The 22,872-nt window shown below is 37.4% G+C and overlaps 3 protein-coding genes across 3 annotated transcripts; 2 read left to right on the top strand and 1 right to left on the bottom strand.

Moving 5' to 3' along the window:
• Positions 1-1,339: 1,339 nt before the first annotated feature.
• On the top strand, positions 1,340-3,910 carry mrps17 (mitochondrial ribosomal protein S17). The gene is made up of 3 exons (XM_066645543.1): positions 1,340-1,476; positions 2,314-2,454; positions 3,456-3,910. Exons 2-3 carry the CDS (start codon positions 2,332-2,334, stop codon positions 3,756-3,758), a joined length of 426 nt encoding a protein of 141 aa, XP_066501640.1. The 5' UTR covers positions 1,340-1,476; positions 2,314-2,331; the 3' UTR covers positions 3,759-3,910.
• A 7-nt stretch (positions 3,911-3,917) lies between these two features.
• fam114a2 (family with sequence similarity 114 member A2) lies at positions 3,918-16,678 on the bottom strand. Its single transcript, XM_066645541.1, has 14 exons — positions 16,490-16,678; positions 14,778-15,016; positions 13,660-13,759; positions 11,421-11,522; positions 10,893-11,017; positions 10,247-10,381; positions 8,646-8,804; positions 8,015-8,138; positions 7,680-7,765; positions 7,133-7,246; positions 6,348-6,487; positions 6,198-6,270; positions 5,996-6,049; positions 3,918-5,412 (listed from the first exon to the last, which is right to left on the bottom strand). Exons 2-14 carry the CDS (start codon positions 14,985-14,987, stop codon positions 5,311-5,313), a joined length of 1,524 nt encoding a protein of 507 aa, XP_066501638.1. The 5' UTR covers positions 14,988-15,016; positions 16,490-16,678; the 3' UTR covers positions 3,918-5,310.
• A 382-nt stretch (positions 16,679-17,060) lies between these two features.
• pgrmc1 (progesterone receptor membrane component 1) lies at positions 17,061-20,111 on the top strand. The gene is made up of 3 exons (XM_066645542.1): positions 17,061-17,440; positions 18,810-18,965; positions 19,462-20,111. The coding sequence occupies exons 1-3, from the start codon at positions 17,149-17,151 to the stop codon at positions 19,554-19,556; spliced, it is 543 nt and encodes a 180-aa protein (XP_066501639.1). The 5' UTR covers positions 17,061-17,148; the 3' UTR covers positions 19,557-20,111.
• The last annotated feature ends 2,761 nt before the right edge of the window (positions 20,112-22,872 follow it).

Raw genomic sequence — 22,872 nt, 5'->3', positions numbered from 1 at the left:
GATGGTTGGTGATGTAGCATGTAAAGTAAAATGTAGTTGCTGTTAATTAAAAAAAAACATGCATAAATATGTTTTGTTCAACTCAAGTTAATTGTTACATAGGTACATAAATGAATAGACATATCAGTAATAATTTAGCTAGAGTTGTATTTTTATGAGCTAATCACACAATAACCCTCCTTCACAATCATATAATTTTTTGAAACTCTTCTACATTATAGTGAACTAAAAACTTAATTAGAGATATATTCAAAAATTGTATATTACTGAATAGTTTGTGAGTTTTTTAAGAGTGCATTTATTCTATTCAGTATTTACAATACACGGATCTTGGTAAAAATAAGAGTTCATGAATTACTTATCACTGTCCCCTTTTTCCTCATGTATAAAATAAATCTCAGAATGATTATGATTTAGTAATTGAAGTGTTACAGTAATCATCAATAATGTTAATGAAAAAATAAGATGAAAAATGTTAACCATTAATTACTGTAAGCTATACCCAGTATAAAATAAATAATACACGTTTAATAAATATATAAAGAACAATTTAATCTTATTATAGAAATTGTGTTCTGTTTCACAGACAATTAACCATGGAAAATTTTTAAGGTTAATTTTGTCATAAATGATAAATTTACACAACTGTTTTGTCTATCGTTCTACAAACTGGAGTTGCACGCATTAACCATCTTATCGTTTTGATGGTCCTTTCCGAGTTGTATAGTGACAGCTGGAATACGTACATTTCATCCAACCACATGACGACATCAACCACAGGAACCAATGGTGTGGGGGATTTGAACTGGGTATATACGATTGGGCTCAACAGATTTACAGATTTACAATAAGTCTTATTGTTCAAAGGTTATCAACCCAGAAATGTCAAAACTTTTGTTGTTTGTTAAAGGTCCATTACAGGCTTGACCAGACCCTAAATCAGGACTGGGCAGTGTTATCCGCAAAGGGCTGGTGTGGCTACTGGATTTTAGTTCATTCAGATCACAGTGCTCCTGATTTCACTACTTTATTTAGTTGGTGTAAAATGGGTAAATGGAAATTACATGACATTTTTCATGCCATTAATTGTCATAAGTATATTATGTTTTTTTTTTTGTATTTTATTTTTGTAAAAGTGTAAAGTCTTTCGTTCATTCAATGTACATTTTTCTATTTACAAATCATTTGTAAAATATAATGCATATTATTTCTAAATGTCGTGTGAAAAATGTCAGTTTATTATTATTATTGTTATTATTTTATCATTATCACACAGCCAAGACATACAGAAAAAAACTTATATAGACGATAATGCAAAATTCTATAGAAAAAGTTATATAGAAAACAGTCCTACACGCCGTAGACGACGTCATCAACACGCGCCGCTGGTTTTGACATTCACAGTGTGCATTCACTGCTCTGGAGGTTTTCATTAAAATTCAACGTTTCTGTAAAAATATCACCTTGAACAGAGAGGTAAGACCACCACAAGCACACCAGTGTATGGTTAGTGTTACGGTGGGCGAGTTACGGACAGTGGAAAACCGTAAAACCCGTAGCATATACGTTTAAGGATAATTACAATCAGATGAGAAAGAGATTTAACTTAGAGAATACTTAGAGCAATGTGTAAACGCTTGTTTTCCAACGTTTATTTAAGTGACAAACACAAAAGATTTCCGTTTTCACGGAACAGTTTGATTGTATTTAAATTTGAAGCGCCAAACACGCTCAAAAACTAGGCACAACAGCATATTTACGTCTGCCATTTATCACATTTCCTCGTTATTACTCTTTTAATCGTTTGGGAATTGAGGCTACAAATTATATCGGAGATGGATTTTCCCATTTCCACTGAATAGAAAACGTTCGCTGCTCTACAATCCATCGTAGTCATTGTTTGATCCTCTTCTTTATGATGCTCAATAACCACGGTAAAGTTAGTTTTCTTTTAATATCGAAAAGAAAACTAACTTTACCGTGGTTGCACAATAGGAGTCAGATCTGGACTGCAGGTATCGAGAACACACACACACACTGTCTATGAAGCCATGTGCAGAATGCGACCTGCCATTGTCTTGCTGAAATAACTGGACTTCTTTATATATGGACTTGATGACTGCATATGTCGCTTTCAAAATCCCAAAATGTGCCTCCTATCTGTAGTACCAGCACACACATGCAAGTCACACATGCCATGGGCACTGTTGCACTTCCATACCGTAGCAATTGTAGGCTTTTTGAATCATGTTAACTTATATTGCTTGAAAACCTATATTCAGGTATTAAAGCACAGATTTTGTACATTTCTAGGCATAGGAAGTCTTAAAAATGTCCTTGAAACAAGCATCGGTCCATGCAAAGTGGGTCATCGGCCGAGTGATCGGGACCAAGATGAGGAAGACTGCAAAAGTCCGGGTCACCAGACTTGTCCTGGATCCATATTTACTTAAGGTATGTTAATGAATTCTGTTTTTAACACTCGATAATCTAGAACCTCTTTTGCAAAAGCAGGTTGTTTTAACTTTCCTTTTGTTCCCCTAACATACAAAAATATAATCCAAAAATGAGTCTCGAGGTTTTGTTTATATTTGTATAGTTTCCTAACATAAAACAAACAAAAAACTGATGCTAAGGATTGGAGAAGGCTAAGTTTAAGTTAAGCAGATAGGGTTCTCAAGAGCACTTCTGGGTGATCGGATCATGTTTGTATTTTACTTGTCTGCATTATAAGCTAGGTGTAAACACCCTCAAACATAATGAGTTTTTGGTGTCTGGGTAGAGTTACACAAGCTGAATTATGATGTTTTTTTTCTGGAGGTCTGTGGCTGGATTTTTCACAAATTAACTTGAATGTCCTTTGTCCTGCACAAACACATGACAGGAATTCTTGTCCTACAGGACACAGTTCTTTCCCACCAGTCTTGGCTTCTCTGTCATGTCCAAAGATTCTGTGGGACAGTCCTGGTGCTGACCACTGCAGAAATCATGGCTGCAGGACACATCCATTTCCATGCAGAATCTCTGCCTGTTTAAATGTTTATTATACTCTCACAAGCCTTGGGAATAGACTGGTAGTAACATGGTTTCTGACATGTTTACAGCCAGTTGGAGGATTTGGAATGGCTTCTGATTCGGGAATGTAAAATGGCATCTCATTTGGTCAGGTTTGGGATGCATTTTAATAACAAGTGTAAACAGAGTCCATTCAGCGTATATCCAGATACGAAGTGGATACAAAACGCATGTTAATACCCTGTGCACGTGTGTAATATTATGCTGTCTGATCGAAGGTACTGACCAGTTAATTGATCACACATTAGTTTTAACTTAATTTAATTACTGTATTTCCAGTGTTACAAAACTGACCCATTTGTACACATTAGTTTACATTATACTTGTATGTAATGGTTATGTTTTAATACAAAATAATTTTTGTCCTGCTTTGCTCTCAGTACTACAACAAAAGGAAAACCTACTTCGCCCATGATGCCTTGCAGCAGTGCACTGTTGGGGACATTGTGTTACTGAAGGCTTTACCAGAGAGGAGGTCAAAACACGTCAAACATGAATTGGCAGAGATAGTGTTTAAAGTTGGAGCAGTTGTGGACCCCCTGACTGGAAAGAAGGTCGCTGGGGGGTGCTTCCTGGAGCCACTGACAGAGTCCGCAGAAAACACAGAGGCATCTTTAACAAAACAGTTAGAACAGCTAAACATTTCTGCCTCCCCTTCTTCAACCCAAAGTTCAGCTTCTTAGCCTTGTGTTTTTGTATTAATATATAAATTTACCCTGTATGTTTTGTTGATTTTGTCATGCAGATAAAATGTCTGTTGCTCTAGTATTTGTGCTCATTTATTGCGTTCTTAATTTAATCATTTTAACATGGTTTATACTTCCTCAGAAAACACTTGTGTACATCAAATACAATAAAACATGCTTTATTGAGCATAGAGTGACCTTTAATATATTATTTAAAATAGTATATGCTTTTGATTTTGGCAATGAAAATTCTCCCTGTCCAACCTGTAACCTGGTACACACTGGTAATATTAATTGTATTATGTTTTACTCTTTTGGGTTCCCTAACAGCTTTTCATGAAACATTTCAGAGTGAAGTTATAAGAATATCCACATAATGTAAAGTTTGTGAAAGAAGCCTTATATTGGTTTTAAAAAAATTAAAATGTTTTTTCCAAATTGTGTATTTGACCCTAAGTTTTAGTAAGTGAGCCTGTTGGAGGTTTAATGACCACAGGGCAATAGGGAGACATTTTGAGAGAAAAAAAAAAGGTATAAAATTCTGCCATAAAAACTAGCTCAGTAGCGTTTTGCTATGGCATTACAATCACACGAAGGAGAGTCAAGTTTATGTACATCACCTAATGTCACTTTTAAAGTGAGTACAAGACAACCTTATACAACACACACAACTGGTTATTTTACATGTAACCTACATTCTCTTTAAGATTTCCAATAACAAAGGAAAATTTGTCATTTTTGTCGTCAAAATTACCATTGTATTCAAATACTGCTATAACTCTATCTCTGCTTATACAAATAGCATAGAAACTCAACATCTTATCCTTAGGTGAAAATGCACCTTAATAATATTTAGTATTCAGACAGCAGTAAAATTAGCAATAGTCATTTTTATCTTCCACCAAAAAAAGTTCAAATTTTCAGACACAGTCATTTTAACATTAAAAAAAGGTGCCACAAAGGCTATTTGAACATTTCCAAAAAATCTCAGTTGTTTTCATAAAGATTAATAAATGTGTAACTCTGAATAACCATTAAGCCTTTAAAGAACCTTTAAATAACATAGAAGTTCTTTCCAAATTCGAATGTTTTAGATCAGGTGGAGGTCCTTTAAATATCACTGTCTTCATATATCTCATATTAACAATGTCTTTGTAGCTCATTTTTAAGGGTATATGTAAAAATACTGTTTAGATGTCCTTAATGAATTTAGTTCAAAAATAGGTATTAGGACAGAGGCTATGTAAATCAGTTGCTGATTTCTGCATAAGACAAAAATAGTTGACTCTTTATACACAGCCAGATACAGAGAACACCATTACCTAACTTATTTTCAAAATGAAATAAGACCCTCATTAATACTTCATTGGAAATACCAACTCTTGAACTCCTCCATACATTACATCAGAATTTTTGCTGCATTTACTCAAGAAAATGAAAACACATCACCAAACAATATTTGATTCTATTCAAAATATGACAGTTCACCCTTATAGTCATTTGCTGTGGATCTCATCCTTGTTTTGGCACAGTAAAGAGTGCAGAGTGGTCAGTGGTGGCCTGAGTCAACAGTTTTCTGAATGTGGGACACCTCTAACACTGGCATTAAGAGCTGGAAGGCATCCTGGATATATGATGCACTGTTAGAAGCCTGGGAATGAAGCATAGAGAAAGACCGTTACCATTCAATTAATTGGGCATCAGCATTAAACATAAATAAAACATACTTGTGCACAGCTTGTATATAATCACAAGAAAAAAAATGCTTACAGAATGGGACAGCTGAAGCAGCTGCACATAATCATACAGTCAAAATGCCAAATGTTGGCTGGACAGGTATAAAGACCCAGGCTTTGGGGTGTGAATGTTGAAGCTCTATCGACTGTTTGGGGTGAGTTAGAGTGACGTTTATGATCTAAACTTAACTATCCAACATCAGTACCTGGCTTTGCTAATGTTTATGTGGCTGACTACCAAAACATCTTACAGATATGTAGCTTTCCCAGTAGAGTGCAGACTATTACTGTATCAAAAGGGAAACAAACTCATTATTAATAGCCTATATGTTGGATAAACAGATGATTACAAATATCTGACAATATAGTGTATTATACAGTGTACTTTAAAAATACAATATTCACATGTAGATGTTATAATACACATCTAATCTTTACATCAATAATCAAATAGTTGTAAACAAAACAGTTTGGAAAATGAATCTTTATGAAACAAACCTCCAGAAATACACCAGTTATGAGTGGATTAAGCACTTCTGCCTTTTCGTGTGACTGCAGAGAAAAGAGTAATTTATTGTTACACTTTATTATGAGTAAATGCAACAATCAACAGACACAGGTGGATTAATAGAAAATGAGAACATATGAATAAAATATATCAAATATACAAAAGTCAGAAAAAGAGATTCGGCTCTATTACCCCAATTGTAGTTAAACAAGCTGTGAACTTTTTGGATAGTAGTGATATTTCCTTGCAGAGGACAATGGTGATTCTGAAAAGAAGCATAAATATTTTTGTACAAATATATCCATCTTCCTTTTTCCTATGTGATAGATGGAAAGGACTTACTGTGAAAGGACTTTGGCTTGGTCCAGGACAGTGACCTCCTTGCTGTTTGAGTGAAGTAACATCTCTGCCACCTTGTGGAACTGCTCGATGGATCTGGCTGTGAGCTCAGCCAGGCTTGTGATAGCAGATGAGTGAGCAGCCTATACAGGAGAACAAAACAATGCAACAAAGTTGTGAACTGAGTATTAATCTTTTCCATTTAATTTTATGGGCAGTTGGGACCCAATCATTATTTTTGGTTTTCTGTCCTTTAGTGAAGTGAAAACTCTTCAGAACATTAGTGTAACTGTACTTTGTTACCATGTTTGCATTATATATATATATATTTTATTTTGCTGAATACTGTTTCAAAAGTATATTTCCAAGAGTTCAAATTTATTATTTTACTTATTTTCATTGCTACTTTCAGATTACTCACTACAAATCTCAAAGCCCATTCCAAAATCCACATTAATAGAAAAAATATAAAATGAAGAAAAAAAAAAAGCTTCATGCGCTTCACTGTGTCTGGTTTTATATTTGAGAATGTAGATATAATTGAGACTGTACACCCTGAATGTACATTTTAACCCTAACCCTAACTTCTGTACATTATGTACAGGCTCTCTGTATTTTTACACAAGTTAAGAGTTGTGAAATATCAAGGAATGTATATTCTTTTTGACAGTGTTTATACTTGAGGCTGATCTATATTATTTTCTGTTGAAATAAGAAATGCCAATAATTGAAGGTGTCAGATGATCAAAAATATTAAAAGCAATTAAATGATTCTGAAGAAAATATACCTCCACTGTGCACTTTGTTACTGCTGCCTTCTGCTCAGTTCCCTCCTCTTCTTCCTGCTTGGTTTCAGTTGGCATTTTAATGTCTGTGACACGGCTGAATGCATTCTTCCTGGCCTGAGAGGTGTCACAAGGTAGAAATGTATCATGTTTAATATGTATTAATTAATTCGTCCATTCATTCATTCATTCATTCATTCATTCATTTCCTACAGGTTGTGGTGGGTCTGGGGATACAACATGAACAGGGCTCCATTCCGTCACCGGGCATCACGCGCTCCCCCAGTCAGTAAATCACAAACAAACACACCCCTGTGGACAGTTTTGCACAGCCAATACTTCTATGATTTTTTTTTTTTGACTGTGTGAGGAAAGCAAACGCAGAACACAGCAAACTATTCACAGACAGTGATCTGAAGTGAGGATTGAAACCTAGGACCCTGGGGCTGTGTGAATGCAATACTACATGTTGGACCACAGTGCCACCCATTTTATATTTTAAAATAACTTTGCCAAATAGTGTCTTATAAAAACAGGGTCAAATTTTCACCTTGCAAAGCTTCTCAGCCGTTGATGATATGTGAAGCCTTTCAAGAGCTTCTCTCAGTTCCTTTTCAAAGTTTTCGCCATCATCTTCTACAGAGGCAAACAAATTAAAATGAATGTTTATTTTATGTTTCAGTTTATTAAGCACTTTTCAGCAACACAGCTGAACAAACCATAGAATACAAAATTCCAGGAAAAAAATACATTCAATAAGTGTTCAGTATCTGAGTTTCTGGAAAGTTGCCATACCATCAGGTTGTAAAAGGTGCTTTGTACAGTACAAATATATTTGACTTGACTGTTGTCTTTTGTATTAACAGTTTCCATTTTAGCCTTTACCTTTTGTATCGTCCACCTCCTCCTCATCAAACTCCATGAGAGAGAATGACTCTTTAATGTGCTCTAGCTCCTCTTTCAGCTGGACAAGCTCATCACCAGACAGAGTGGTCAGTACAGACTTCACCTGCAGGCAACAAAACAACATGTTCAATACAAAATACCTCTTGGTTAATAACATCCTAATTATATTAGGAAGATACCATTAACATTTTTACCATTAACAAAAGTATTGATACCATTAACAAAAGTATTGTTAAAATAATGACTCAAGTAAATGTCAAAGTACCTTCTCAAAAATAACTTGAGTAAAGTACCAATTTAGAAGTACTAAGTAACTTCTTGAACAGCAGTGAAACCTTTCTATTTCTGAAAAGGAACTTAATATAAAAGGTATACTTACCGTATAATAATTCATTGACAAACATCAAAACAATGGAATCAAACAGGAAAGAAATGACTTGTAACATTCAGGCCAAGTTAATAGAAGTCTAATCAACCAAAGGTGTTTGGGGCAATATGATTTATCAAGTATAAAATGACACATGATTTAAAAAATATATGCATTTAAAAATAACCAGTGGTTTAAATTATAATGCATAGCCCAAAACAAATATTTAAGAATTGTCCCTACCTTTGCTTCACTCTCTCTGGACAGGATCTCCAGGGCCTCTAGGTGGGACAGGCCCTGGAACTCATCAAACAATAATCCATAATGAGCCACCCTCTCTGTTTCTGAGGCCACATTCTCAGATTTCTGCTGTTCTTCCCGCTCTTTTGCTTCTCTTAAAACCTTGAAAGAGGTGCACAAAACAGAAGAAACTAAATCATTTTTACTGAACATAAGCAATTACAGAAAATATGATTCAGATATTGAAGGAAAAAATATAACCCATCTCATCCAGTACTGATCTAGTCCTGTCCTGGCTGATTACAATAGCTGATATTTATAAATATAAAGTTTATTATAATTAATTTCTATATTCATATAATTGTATAGTATATGCATAATTTTGTGATGAATATATCCTGGTGTGGGGGCACAGTGGCACAGCAGGTAGTGTCGCTGTCATACAGCACCAGGGATTTTGGGTTGGGGGTTCAAGTCCCACTCAGGGTGACTGACTGTGAGGAGTTTGGTGTGATCTCCCTGTGTCCGCGTGGGTTTCCTCCGGGTGCTCCGGTTTCTTCCCACAGTCCAAAAACACACCTTGGTAGGTGTGTGAATGTGTGTCACCCTGTGAAGGACTGCCGCCCCCTCCAGGGTTTGTTCCTGCCTTGCACCCAGTGATTCCGGGTATGCCCTTGACCAATCGCAACCCTGAACTGGATAAGCAGTTACAGACATTAAATGAATGAATATATCCTGGTGCTGCTTGATCTTAGTGCAGCATTTGATACCATATATCATGGGAAATTACTTGCTAAGCTGGAAAATCTGGTAGGTATTTAAGGATCTGCCCTCTCTGGGTTTAGATCCTAACTGGTGGATGGTTACCAATGTGTTATTTGAATAACAAATTCTCCTACCATGCTTTAGTCAAATAGAGTGTTCTGCAAGGGTCAGTGCTTGGTCCTTTCCCTCTTTATATGCTCCCATTGGGTAGCCATAGTATTGATGTTAACTGTTATGCTGATGAAACCCAGCTGTACTTATCAGCAACACCAAATTATGTCCTCTGTCTAAATAAATTAATAGACTGTCTAATAGAAATTAAAGACTGGATGACACACAACTTATGATGAAACAATCCTTTAAATTCAGGTTAAACAGAGATGTTACTACTAGGTCCCAATTTTGAGAAACGTATGAAGCTAATGCTGCCAATAATCCAGATGATTTCTCAGTAATACCCATCATAAAGGTTTGACTGCAGGGAGCACATACAAAGCATCAAATTAGTTTCAATTAGCTTCAATTAGCTCAGAATTCAGCAACAGGAATGTTCACCAGAGCTAGAAATTTTCATTATTTGGCCTGGTTCTATCTATGACTACCTTTTAAATTTTGCATCAACTATAACATACTCCTGACGTTTAAATCTCTTAACATGTTGACACTTTGTAAACCTTATAGATCTCTGTAAACCCTACAGAGTACTGTAAAGGTGCTTTGCGATGACATTCATTATGAAAATCTCTATATAAACAAAAGTAAATTGAGCAAGTGTGATGAATAAAAATAAGACAAATAGATGGTAGTAAATCATTAATAACCATGTAGTGAAAACACACCTGTGAGAGTGTGGAGGTTCTGGTCATCAGTCCTTTAGTTTTCTTAAAACCTGGGTCTCCTTCCGCTATCACATCCATGGTCTTCTTTCCAATAAACTCTAAAGCATCCAGACCACCACTTATAACAGTTTTACCCTGCCCAACAAGTACAGGAAAGGAAAAATGAGGCAAAGCTATGTACAGAAAATTCATAAAACACTCAGCCACAAATCAAGCAGTGATAGAACATTTTTACCCATCCATGAACACTTAATCATTTTGACTAAATTACTATCTGTCTGTTATAGATAGATAGATAGCAGCAGGTAGTGTCACAGTCACACAGCTCCAAGGACCTGGAGGTTGTGGGTTCGAGTAAGGAAGCTTTCCTCTGGGTGCTCTGGTTTCCTCCCACAGTCCAAAAACACATGTTGGTAGGTGAACTGGCGACTCAAAAGTGTCCATAGAGTGGGTGAGGAAAATGTGTGAGTGTGTGTCACCCTGTGAAAGGTCTGCATATGTTTGAATAATAATGATCCGGTTTTGGCTTTTATTTAATTTCTAAAGTCTCTGAAAACATGTATTCATTCTGTTTTTACTGGTTGAAAGCCAATGTGTTAATGTTAAAAATGGCAATTATATTTATATATATAAATTAAGGACTTACTGTATTCTGAACCATACTGGAGAGAGAAGAGAGCATTCCAATACTGCTGGAAGACAGCATTCCCATCGACGCACCCATAGTGTTTCCCTCATCTAAAGTATTTTCTGGTTCATGATTGGACAGAGCTAAACACAGTAGAATTACCCATCAATATTACTTTTTTTCAAAAACTCATCATAACAAAAGCATGTTATTTATTAAATGGTTCCTCACTTGTAGCACAGTGAAACAAGCTGAAACACTGCAGGTTTTATAATTACCAGCATCACAAAATGTGGGTTTTTAAGTATAAGAGATAATTTAATATGATAAACATTTGTTAAAAACCATTGTTTTGCCAAAGAAAAGGCTTCCATTGCATGTTGCCATATTTCTGGCATCAAAACAAAGAGGAAATATATTGTGCAAATTGTCACGGCCCAATGCATATTGTCAAGGCCCAAAGTTAAAGTGATTTATACCCCTCTAGCTGACATTTAGCACTGAGCATGCCCAAGGATGACATATTCTAAGCATATCAGTAATTACCCTCTGTTTTGTCTTCATCTTCCCCTTGAGCAGAGAGCTCTTCTGGGCTGGGGATGCCTAACGACGTCTCCGCCTTTTCAATAACTTGAGACAGCCCTTGTCCTTGGTCAGAACACAAACAAAACATCAGATGCAACTGACACAGTATCCGTGTTTCATTAATAGATCAATTATCCTTTCAGCCAGCATAGTTATTGATCTGAATCTCTGACCAGTTTTATCTACATAAGAATCATATATATGAAAAATTCCAATCTGGATTCAGGCAACATCATAGTACAGAGACAGCTCTAGTCAAGATAACAAATGATCTTCTTCTTGCCTCTGATCAAGGCCACGTATCCCTGTTGGTGCTTCTTGACCTAAGCGCAGCCTTCGATACAATAGACCACAATATTCTCATAGAAAGTTTAGAAAACATGGTTGGAATCACAGGGACAGCCCTATTATGGTTCAAATCTTACTTAACGGAACGTTATCAATTCGTAAAAGTAAACAATCTAAATTCAAATTATTCTAAAGTAAGATTTGGAATTCCACAAGGCTCTATTTTAGGACCATTATTATTTACATTATACATGTTACCGCTAGGCACAGTTATAAGAAACCATGACATTAACATTCATTGTTACGCAGACGACACACAATTGTATATTTCAGCCAAGCCCGATGACAAACACAGATTTAAGAAAATAGAGGACTGTGTAAAAGACGTGAAAGGCTGGATGTTGCGTAACTTCCTCCTTCTAAACAGCAACAAAACAGAGGTCCTGCTTTTGGGTCCAAAAGTGACAAGAAATAAATTATCAGATTTAATTTTAAATCTAGCTAACTTTCCAGTTAAACCTGGTTCAGCAGCAAAAAATCTTGGTGTCATAATTGACCCGGATTTATCATTTGATCAACACATAGGTAGTATCACTAGGACAGCTTTTTTACATCTTCGCAATATTGCTAAGATTAGAAATGCCTTATCCCTCCAGGACGCAGAAACATTAGTACATGCCTTTATTACTTCAAGGCTTGACTACTGTAACGCACTACTGTCAGGATGCACCAGCAGCAATTTAAGAAAACTTCAACTAGTTCAAAATGCTGCAGCTAGGGTCCTCACTAAAACTAGAAAATTTGAACATATCAGCCCAGTTTTATCATCACTTCATTGGCTGCCTGTTAAATTCCGCATTGACTACAAAATTTTGTTATTAACATATAAAGCTCTACATGGGCTTGCTCCTGAATACCTTCAAGATACAATTTCCTATTATGAGCCTCCACGTTCACTCAGATCACAGAATACTGGATTTTTAAATGTTCCCAGAATTCAGAAGGCCTCAGCTGGGGGAAGAGCCTTTTCTTATAAAGCCCCCCAACTCTGGAATGATCTTCCAGAAAATGTTCGGGACTCAGACACAATCTTCAAATGTAGGCTAAAAACTCATTTGTTTAGTTTATCATTTGGTAGCTAATGCTCCCCCATAGATAAAGGCGGCAGATCCAGGGGGTCCATGGACACAGGGAATTATAGTATACTGAGACGCTGGTGCTGTCGTCCCGCCGCTTCTCGCGATCACTCAGGTTTGTTGACGGTGGAGCGGAGGGATGCCAGTGTTTCAGGATGCTCCCGTGTCTGTGTGTCCTCCTGGTTCTCTCCTTTTAGTTAATGCTGTCATAGTCAGATCTGCCGGAGTCATTAGCCACACTCTGGAAATTTTCATATTTTCTACTTTACAAACACAAAACAGTTCAAAACTAATTCCATCCCTTTACATCTTTCCGAGTAAACGACTGCCCACCTGTCTGTCTGGACACTGATGGATGACTGTCGAGATCCTCCTCCACGCTTCAGACCAGCTGCCCACGCTCCAGCAACCACCAAGTGCCTTGAAGCTGTCCCTACACTGAAGTTCTCATGGACTACTAACTATCATCACCAGTAGATTGACCAGAGGAGGATGGGTCACCCCTTGTGAGCCTTGGTTCCTCCCAAGGTTTCTTCCTCAGCTGGGGGAGTTTTTCCTTGCCACTGTCGCCCCTGGTTTGCTCACTTGAGGGTTTTACATTTGTCTTTACATTTCATGTCAAATCTTGTCTTACTGGAATTCTGTGAAGCTGCTTTGTGACAACATCAGTTGTGAAAAGCGCTATATAAATAAATTTGATTTGATTTGATCTAGCTTGAATGCAGATTTCATTTCTGTTTTCTGCACAAACACCAAATAAATGTAAAGTGACTTGCCTACTGTGGCCACAGTAGCTGTGGCGGTGGACAGGATGGACTTTCCCCAGCTTCCCCAGTAACCCCAGCCACCTTGGGACACAGTCGTCTGCTCAGAGGCCTGATAAGAACACATCAATTCAGTCTTGACACATGTTTACATTTCTGATAACTGTATATCAGACATTATTAGCAGTGACTAAGGTTTTCACTATTGATTATGTCCATCAAGAAATATACCATTTTAATGACAATTCTAATTACCAGGTCCTAGCAAAATTATTTATCATTACCAAACCACGCTTGGTGTTTCATGACAGATCTGATTAGGCTAAGCTGCTTATCATTCCTGATAAAAAGCATGTAACTTTGTAACTTCAAAAAAAGAAAAAGCAGAAATTTTATTTTAGAGTATTTCTATTGTTTCATTCATAATTAAATTTTCACACACTGTAAAGGCCCATTGTTCTAAATGGGGTTCCATTGGACCCCTGAGTGGCCCAGCTGTCTAAGCACTGCCCCTAACATCAGGAGATCACTGGTTCAATCACCTCAGCCATCCATGGCCAGGACTCCTAAGAGAGGATAATTGGCTTCGCTCTCTGGTTGGGTGGGATGTCCCCCTTCTTCACCTCATTACATGGCACGGTCCCAGCCAGCATGGGCATTTCTTAGCTGATATAATGGTGTTACCCACCTCAGGGAATAAGAACTGTAATCCTCGTGTTCAGTAGATAAATACTTTAATGTAATCGATTCATTTTGCCGATGTAAATGTATTCTAAATACTGTTATTTTTTTCCCCATTGTCAGTGTATCAGAATACATTTACTTATATTTTGTATTCTAAATAAATACTGCAGGTACATGTATTCTTTTACTCCCCAACATTGTCTACCCATCATGTGGAAATGGTGATAAGTAATGATTTTTAATGTTTTGGGACATTTTTATATGACATTCTAACATCTAACATTCCCTGTAAAGAATTTAGCACATTAGTGGATGAAAATCAGTGAATTAACAACATATAGTAACCCTGTGCTTGATCAATATGTGTACGCATATACATTGGTCTTTGGGTCAAATCTATGGCTAAACTTGTGGAATACAAACAACCACACAAAAACTTTGCTCGCCTTTGGTGCATGTTCTGCAGGGCTGGGTGTCTCTGGGGGTTCTTCGGGTTTGGGTTTGCTCTCTGGCCTCCTCCGTGTTTTGCGGGTGGTAGCAATGTCTGTGGAGCTGTCGCTCTGAGAATCTGCAGAGGAATCCCCAGACTGTGCCTTGGGGCTCTGACCCTCTACATTTTCCACTTGGCCACTTCCTAGGCTTTCGTTGTCTGACATCTTAAACCATAGCAATTTCCTGCAATGGGCTGCCAAAACACAGTGTGTTTGTCAAGGTTTTTGAAACATTTTAATTATAAAATTAATATTAAATATTTCATCATAGTTTAACCAACAAATTAATATGTAGATCTTTATATCTCATATGGAGTTTTAGTCACAATGGGTGAGAGCACTTAGAATAACATATGACACTACATCTATTACTTACCCTCAGATTCAGATCTAAAAACACTGCAATGAGAACATTTCTCAAAACTATACCTATAGGCCAAAACATTAAACAAATGTATTTGTTTCTACACACGCTGTCCACTTTATCAGCTCCACTGACAAATCAAATTCACTCTGTAGTTCTGCTGTTACAGACTCTAGTCACATCTGTTGCTCTGCATTCATTGTTCACACCATTTTCCTCTGTTCTTCAGTAGTCAGAACAGAACAAAAGTAATTTGGATGACGGCATGGTAGTGTCATTTGGATGATGGCATGACATGGTAGTAGTGTGTTAGTCTATATCTGACACAACAGTTTTTAAACACCTTGAGTCAAGTCACCTTTATTTTTATAGCACTTTTAAAACAACAATTGTTGACACAAATTGTTTTCCCCTCTGTGTCACTACTGAATTGATAATAGTCCACCTACCAAAATAATATCCATAATAATAAGTAATAATAATAAATAATAAATAAGCCATACTGCAATAGATGAGCTACTGTCTCTGATTTTACATCTAAAAAAGTGGACCAACGAGGTAGGTATGTCAAATAGAGTGACAAGTGCATGGATACAGTTTTTTTTTTAACTCAAGCACCATTGCTGTGTCTGATCCAATCATATCAACACAACATACACTCTAATTCACCACTAACATGTCAGTGTCACTACAGAGTTGAGAATGGTGGTCAACAGAGGGGCATAATAAAGTATGCATGGCAACAGACGAACTACAGTCTGTAAGAACTGCAAAGTGCTCCTGCATGGTCAGTGAAGCTAATCATTTTTTTAAACAATAATTGTAGAAACAAGGTCATTTTAAAGTTGTGGCTGATTGGTGTAAGATTTAGCATCTCATAATTGTGGCTTATCTTATTTAGATTTAGCATGTCATAATAAGACGTGAGTCTATCGTCATTATGACTTACAACTGGTTATGACAATGAGATAATGTCTCATTCTTATTAAACAGTAGGTTATCTCATTAACGTACGTTACCGCAGTTCATAAATATTAATTTTGAATGATGATTTGAATTATCACTTGTAATCTCATAATTACTTTCAGTGCCCTATCAAAACGTGTTTTGACTGAAAGCTCTGTGATATATTAGTTCTGACCTAGATGGGAATATAGCTATAGTGTAGTCTATGGATGTGCTGTCAAACCAGTAAACATTATATTATTAGTCGAATGAAAAGCTTATAAATATGTCGCAATGATACAGTGACCACACAAATAAAACGTAAGCAGTTAAATATCCGAGATAAACATCATCAAACCTATTAATCCCTGGTTGTGTCGAGTGTCACACTGTCGGTTCCACGGAGCCACGTCACTGCACTTTTTGTCTAGACGCTTGTGAAGCGATTTGTTTTTCCTAGTTTATCTTTTCTTCTACTGTGTGAAATGGAGCCTGAGGTTGAACTCAGTTCTCCACCTGCTGGTCTGGGGCACTTCTACACATAAATAGAGCTTAGCAGCACAATACCGTGTAACCGTATAATGGACACAGTTCAGGGAAGCAGAGTCGTATTTTCCGTTATGCCGTGCCAAACTCCCGGGGAGAGATTCTCCTCGTTGCCTGTTATAGTTTAATTGCCAAACTGTCACTTCTCGTCTTAGTTTTATATTTTAAACAATGTACCTTGTAGAATAGCCCCGTGATTTTTTTTTATAGTGAAGCCCGTCTCTGTATTTGAAATACGTAGCCAAAATATCACAATATCTAATTCCTCAGTTTCACACTTGAACGAAGTTACAAAGGCAAATATGAATGAGACCTCGCCCCTATTTTCTTCTAAGAATCTGATAGGACGGTCCTGAACAGTCTACTGTTTTCGGCTTAAGTGATTGGTGCAGCGACTCGTTCTTCACTAAGCTCCAACGTCTTTTTTGTTTTTTGTGTGTTTTCTTTTTCTCACGCACAGTCAGGGCGAAAATGGCTGAAGCGGACGACGAGCAAACTTCTCCAGGAATCCTGCAGGAGATTTTCACTTCACCTCTGAACCTGAGCTTGCTGTGCCTTTGTCTGTTTCTCTTGTACAAGATCGTGCGCGGGGATAAGCCCGCGGACGTGGGCGAGATCGATGAGCCGTTACCTAAACTGAAGAAGAGGGATTTCACTCTCGATGAGCTGAAGGAGTTCGATGGAACGAATAACCCCAGGATACTGATGGCCGTCAATGGGAAAGTATTCGATGTGACAAGAGGAAAGAAGTTCTATGGACCAGGTACAATAGCTCAAAAAAATAATAATAAACAAAAATAAAAAAATAAAAATTTGAAAGGGCTCAGAACCCTGTTTGGTTGATGAAATTATATAGTAGGTTCGTCTGTGTGCGTTTGCACGGGCTTTTTGTAGTTTTTTTGTTTGTTTGTTTTGTTTTGTTTTGTTTTCCCTGTGTCCAGCACTCACATTTCTCCATGTAATTTCGGCCACACCCCTTAGTTCCTTCCTTGTCAATTTGCACCTCTTGAAACATTCAGCAACTTTAACCCCATAACCCTTAACCTAGCGCTCAGCACATTTTGCACAGCACTTTTTGACTGTCACAGTCAAAAAATAAAGTGCAAAATTCAAAGCCATCTTTCTTTTATGTAATTCTCTTTCAAAATGACCAGTGACTACATTTTAGTCATTTTTATATGAGTAGATCAGTTATAAGATTGACATCCAAAATGAGTCTAACAACAATTCAAGAGCAGTTAGACCACCAAAACTATCACCAAGGCTTTTGACTTTTGGGGAGAAAAATCAGTATATTATATTTAGGTGTTTGTCATTCTTTTAACTGCCAGAAGAAACTTAGTGTTGTGGGTCTGAAAGGATGTGTTACAGAGGAAGGAATGTTTTGTTTTAGTGAAGCTGCTTGTGTCCCCAAAGCCAGGTACCCTCACCACAGAAACCCAGCTGAATATGTTTAGGGATACTTATGAATGGAGAGGGGGGGAAATGGTGCAAACAACTTCTAAACTGAAATTTGAAGACCTGGTGAAATATCCCTGCAAAAACTGAAAGCATGTTTTAAGCCAAGAATGGCTGCTATTAAGCAGGCAAATACCTGACACAAAAAATGATGATGATGATATAAGTGCTGCAGTAATAAAGTCAAAATAAAATCTTTTTCAGTACTATATTAAATTTGTTTTAATTAATATTAAATTCAATATTGGTTTCACCCTTCCTAAGTGTTCATTCTAAAGCTTATATCTTCACCTTCTTTCCATATTTTAAGGGATTAATCAGGGGTTTCATTTGCCTTTTGCACACACATTGTATCAAAGCCATGCTGAAGATGTGTGTAGTTTGTAAATGAGTAATGAGATCAGTGCTTGGCCAAAGATCAGGTTCTGGCCAGATATTTCAGTTATTTTTTTTCCAAGATCATTATGCAATGAGGGGAAATGTCAACTCTAACCTGCTAGTGTCAGGTTTAAGTCAGGTAAAAGTGCATGAGCCTGGATAACCAAATCCATGTTATCCAGGAGCTATCCCAAAGAGAACACTCTTTGCCTTGGAAAGAATGATAACAATTCTTGTCTTTAGAGAGATACATACAACAAACAGGCCGTTCTGATTTTTGCTCTGTATTTTTCCAGAGGGCCCTTACGGGGTCTTTGCAGGCAGGGATGCTTCCAGGGGATTGGCTACATTTTGTTTGGATAAGGAGGCCTTGAAAGATGTACATGATGATCTTTCAGACCTTAATGCCATGCAGCAGGAAAGTCTGAGCGAGTGGGAGACGCAATTCACTCGTAAGTAACAAGATGGCCTTTCTTTTCTGCTAGAGTTTCTGTTTTCTTATATTGAGTTGATTTATTATATATGGATAATAATATATTAATAAGGTTTGACACTGTGTCAATTACACAACACATTGTTCACAGTGCTTATAATCATTAGCTTATTAGTGACTAATGCTATGTAAGAAACTGCCCTATATCACTATATAGTGCACTATTTTTTCTGCCATTTTGTAATAGAGTCTGAAAACATAGTGAAGAATTTTCAGTGCACCAAAACAATTCCACAATGCACTTCAAAAAGTAGTGTAAAACCCATGCACAGTAATGGAAAGCGAATATATATTTTGTTAATTTTTTTAAGAAACAAAACAAAACAAAAAGCATTCACTACCCTGTTGAATTCAATTTCTTACAATAGTACATTGAGTAATATAGGGAATAATGAATAGGGAGCCATTTCAGACACAGTGTAAGTCTTTACATGTTTTAACCATTTGCTCTGCAGAAAAATATGATTACATTGGTAAACTTCTGAAGCCTGGAGAGGAGCCTGCAGAGTACACAGATGATGAAGAAGTGAAGGACAAAAAGAAGGAGTAGGATGAACAGGGGCACGAAGCAGCCAAACCCTTCAGTTCTGCTCAGCCATGTTCATGTGCCCTAGTATTCTAGCAGTCTTCGATTATGTGCTGATAATTCTGGTTCACTTTGACCATTAGGTCTGAACGTCTTCAAGCTTCCATTTGCCTCACTGTGACCTCAATTAACCTGTCTTAAAATTGCCAAGAAGGGTTGGCATTCCTCTTCAAGATTGCAGTCTTGTGCATGCAATCATGGGAGCAATGTTATGATGTGTAGTCACGTTAGGATTTCTGAGTAGCATACAGTGGTGATGGCTGATATGGGACTCACAATTTTATATTCTAATGGTTTGTCAGCCATTTTATCTTGAATGTTCAAAAATACAAAGAATCATGCCACACTACAGAGGTGTTATGTAATTACAATATATCATGTGAGACTGAGAGAAATGTGCTGTATCATATGACAAATGTAGCTGAAACCTAACATTCCATGATTAGCACCTTGGTACTGATACAAGTGCCTGGATGAAACACTTGAGTTGTAACTGCAGAATATTATTCATTAAAGAAAATATTGTATTCACTTGGTCTGGTTCATAATTGCAAAATTGTTTATTATTTTTATTATTTTTGTCTGGAAGAATAATATATCAATCCGTTGACTTCACCACAACATTTACAAATGTCATATTTGAGTAGTTACTGAGTTCAGCTTTTCTGTTTTAAACACTGGACAGTTGTGGACCCAAGTGTAGTTAAATACACAGTAAATATTTTGACCTTCCAGAATGACAGTGCTCATAAAGTGTAATGTGAACATCTTTAATATATAAAGATCAAATGAATATAATGAGTATAAAATGATACTGATAGAGCAGGCTTAAATGTGTGAGAAAATTTCTATTCTTATAAATTGTTTAGTGTTTCTTTTCGAAAATTATTACAGCTGTTTCTCATGCACAAACCACACACACAAGTGCATCTCAATAAATTAGAATATAATCAAAATGTGAAACTCCTATAGATTCGTTACAGATCCTTTTGCATAAATTACTGCATAAATGCGGTGTGGCATGGAGACAATCAGTCTGTGGCACTACTGAGGTGTTATGGAAGCCCAGGCTGCTTTGATAGCCTAGCCTTCAATTCATCTGCATTGTGCAGTCTAGTGCCTCTCATCTTCAGCTTGACAATACGCCATAGATACTCTATGGGGTTTAGGTCAGGCGAGTTTGCTGGCCAATGAAGCACAGTGATACTGTGGTTATTAAACCAGGTACTGGTACTTTTGACAGTGTGAACAGGTGCCAAGTCCTGTGGGAAAATGAAATCTGCATCTCCATAAAGCTTTTCAGCAAAGGAAAGCCTGAAGTGCTCTAAAATGTCCAGGTAGACGGCTGCACTGACTTTGGACTTGATATAACACAGTGGACCAACACTAGCAGATAATATGGCTCCCCAAACCATCGCTGATTGTGGAAACTTCACACTAGACTCAAGCAGCTTGGATTGTGTGACTCCCCACTTTTCCTCCAAACTCCGGGACTTTGATTTCCAAATTAAATGCAAAATGTACTTTCATCTGAAAGCAAAACTGGACCACTGAGCAACAGTCCAGTCCTTTTTCTCCTTGGCCTAGGTAAGATAGATAGATAGATAGATAGATAGATACTTTATTGATCCCCAGGGGAAATTCAAGACGCTTATGGTATTTTCTCTGGGTCATGAGTGACTTGACATTTATATTTATGCCATTTTGTCAGACGCCTTAATCCAGAGTGACTTACGAGGTTACTGGCTTGACACAAAAAATGAGACAGTTGTAACTCATGTCCTGGATATTAGAGGTGGGCGATACCGGGAGTTTTGGTATCCATACGATACCAAGTAAATACAGAGCCAGTATCGCCGATATTAATACCGATACCGACACCGGAAGTCTTCGCCATATGCAGCTGTAGAAGCAAAAGACGGGAGGTGGGGGGGGTGTTGCCCCTCGCAAGTTGACGAAGCGTGGTGGGGGGGCTGCTACTTCACAAAGGGGGTTGGGTGGGCGCCTCTCCTCACAACTTCACTACGCAGTGGGAGGGTGCTCTGCGCTGCCTCGCACACGCAGACACGCTGACTTTAGCGGCAAAGCGGTGAGAGAAAAAAGGCTTGAGTATCGATCTTTTTCCACGAGTATTGATCAATATCAATACCAGCGTTGGTATCGATCAACATTAAAATAAATAAATGCTTGAAATAGATCACTCTGTTTGTAATGAATCTATATAATGTGAGTTTCACTTTTTGAGTTAGATTACTGAAATAATTTTGAAATTTTAATTTATTGAGATGCACCAGTATATTAAAAGTATTCATTAAGGTGTATGTAATATTAATATGCTTTTAAGTTTTTCATGCTTTTTAAACCAACTATAGTTTATGAGTCCTGTGGTGTGGGAATAAGTAGCTATGCCAGTGATGATTTACAACTGAAATATTTTATTTAAACTACACATAACTTGGGTTTGGACAATTGTTCAAAGTTCCCCTTAAAACTCTCTGGTCTACAACACCAGTATCTAATAACAAATCATCAATATCCATTATGGGTGAATTCTAGTATAATATTAACATACCAGGGTATTCATTCATTATCTGTAACCGCTTATCCAGTTCAGGGTCGAGGTGGGTCCAGAGCCTACCTGGAATCATTGGGCGCAAGGTGGGGAATACACCCTGGAGGGGGCGCCAGTCCTTCACAGGGCAACACAGACACACATTAACTCACACCTACGGACAATTTTGAGTCGCCAATCCACCTACCAACGTGTGTTTTTGGACTGTGGGAGGAAATCGGAGCACCCGGCGGAAATCCACGCTGACAACACACCGACTCCTCACAGACAGTCACCCAGAGCAGGAATCGAACCCACAACCTCCAGGCCCCTGGAGCTGTGTGACTGTGACACTACCTGCTGCGCCACCGTGCCAATAGCACAGTTCCTCTTATACCACCTGTTAAAAGGCTGAAACTGAACACAGGCTATAATGATCTAAAATAAACCTCAGCCTTGTGACCTAAATATCACAGAGAAATTTTACATAATTGTACATAAACCACTGCACTACAGCTCAGAAATGCATCAGAACAAGCACCTTCTGCAAAAATAGTGAGAAACATTGAGAATTTATAGACGTTTAGCTATTTTTTCAAAGAAAGTGTTACATGAGTGTAAACATGGATAGTGTAAGCTCTCCCAATGTTGGGAGATCAGATTTTTATTTATTTATTTATTGTGTTATGAAAGACAGTGTAATGGTGCCCAAGGATTTGCCAAAAATAT

The sequence above is a fragment of the Hoplias malabaricus genome, chromosome 15 (assembly GCF_029633855.1).
Source record: "Hoplias malabaricus isolate fHopMal1 chromosome 15, fHopMal1.hap1, whole genome shotgun sequence".
Classification (NCBI taxonomy): Eukaryota; Metazoa; Chordata; class Actinopteri; order Characiformes; family Erythrinidae; genus Hoplias; species Hoplias malabaricus.
The sequence above is the reverse complement of the archived record's forward strand: the minus strand, read 5'-3'. Positions and strand labels throughout refer to the sequence as shown.

Bases quoted from the DNA above. Each gene is read 5' to 3' on its own strand.
- fam114a2 (XM_066645541.1), bottom strand. From the start codon at position 14,987: ATGTCAGACAACGAAAGCCTAGGAAGTGGCCAAGTGGAAAATGTAGAG. The intron at 7,766-8,014 runs GTAAAGGCTAAA...TTGCCTCTGTAG, and splicing joins GGAGGTGGACGATACAAAAG to AAGATGATGGCGAAAACTTT. The intron at 6,488-7,132 runs GTATATTTTCTT...TCTCCTGTATAG, and splicing joins TAACAAAGTGCACAGTGGAG to GCTGCTCACTCATCTGCTAT.
- mrps17 (XM_066645543.1), top strand. From the start codon at position 2,332: ATGTCCTTGAAACAAGCATCGGTCCATGCAAAGTGGGTCATCGGCCGA. The intron at 2,455-3,455 runs GTATGTTAATGA...CTTTGCTCTCAG, and splicing joins TGGATCCATATTTACTTAAG to TACTACAACAAAAGGAAAAC.
- pgrmc1 (XM_066645542.1), top strand. From the start codon at position 17,149: ATGGCTGAAGCGGACGACGAGCAAACTTCTCCAGGAATCCTGCAGGAG. The intron at 17,441-18,809 runs GTACAATAGCTC...GTATTTTTCCAG, and splicing joins AAAGAAGTTCTATGGACCAG to AGGGCCCTTACGGGGTCTTT. The intron at 18,966-19,461 runs GTAAGTAACAAG...TTTGCTCTGCAG, and splicing joins GTGGGAGACGCAATTCACTC to AAAAATATGATTACATTGGT.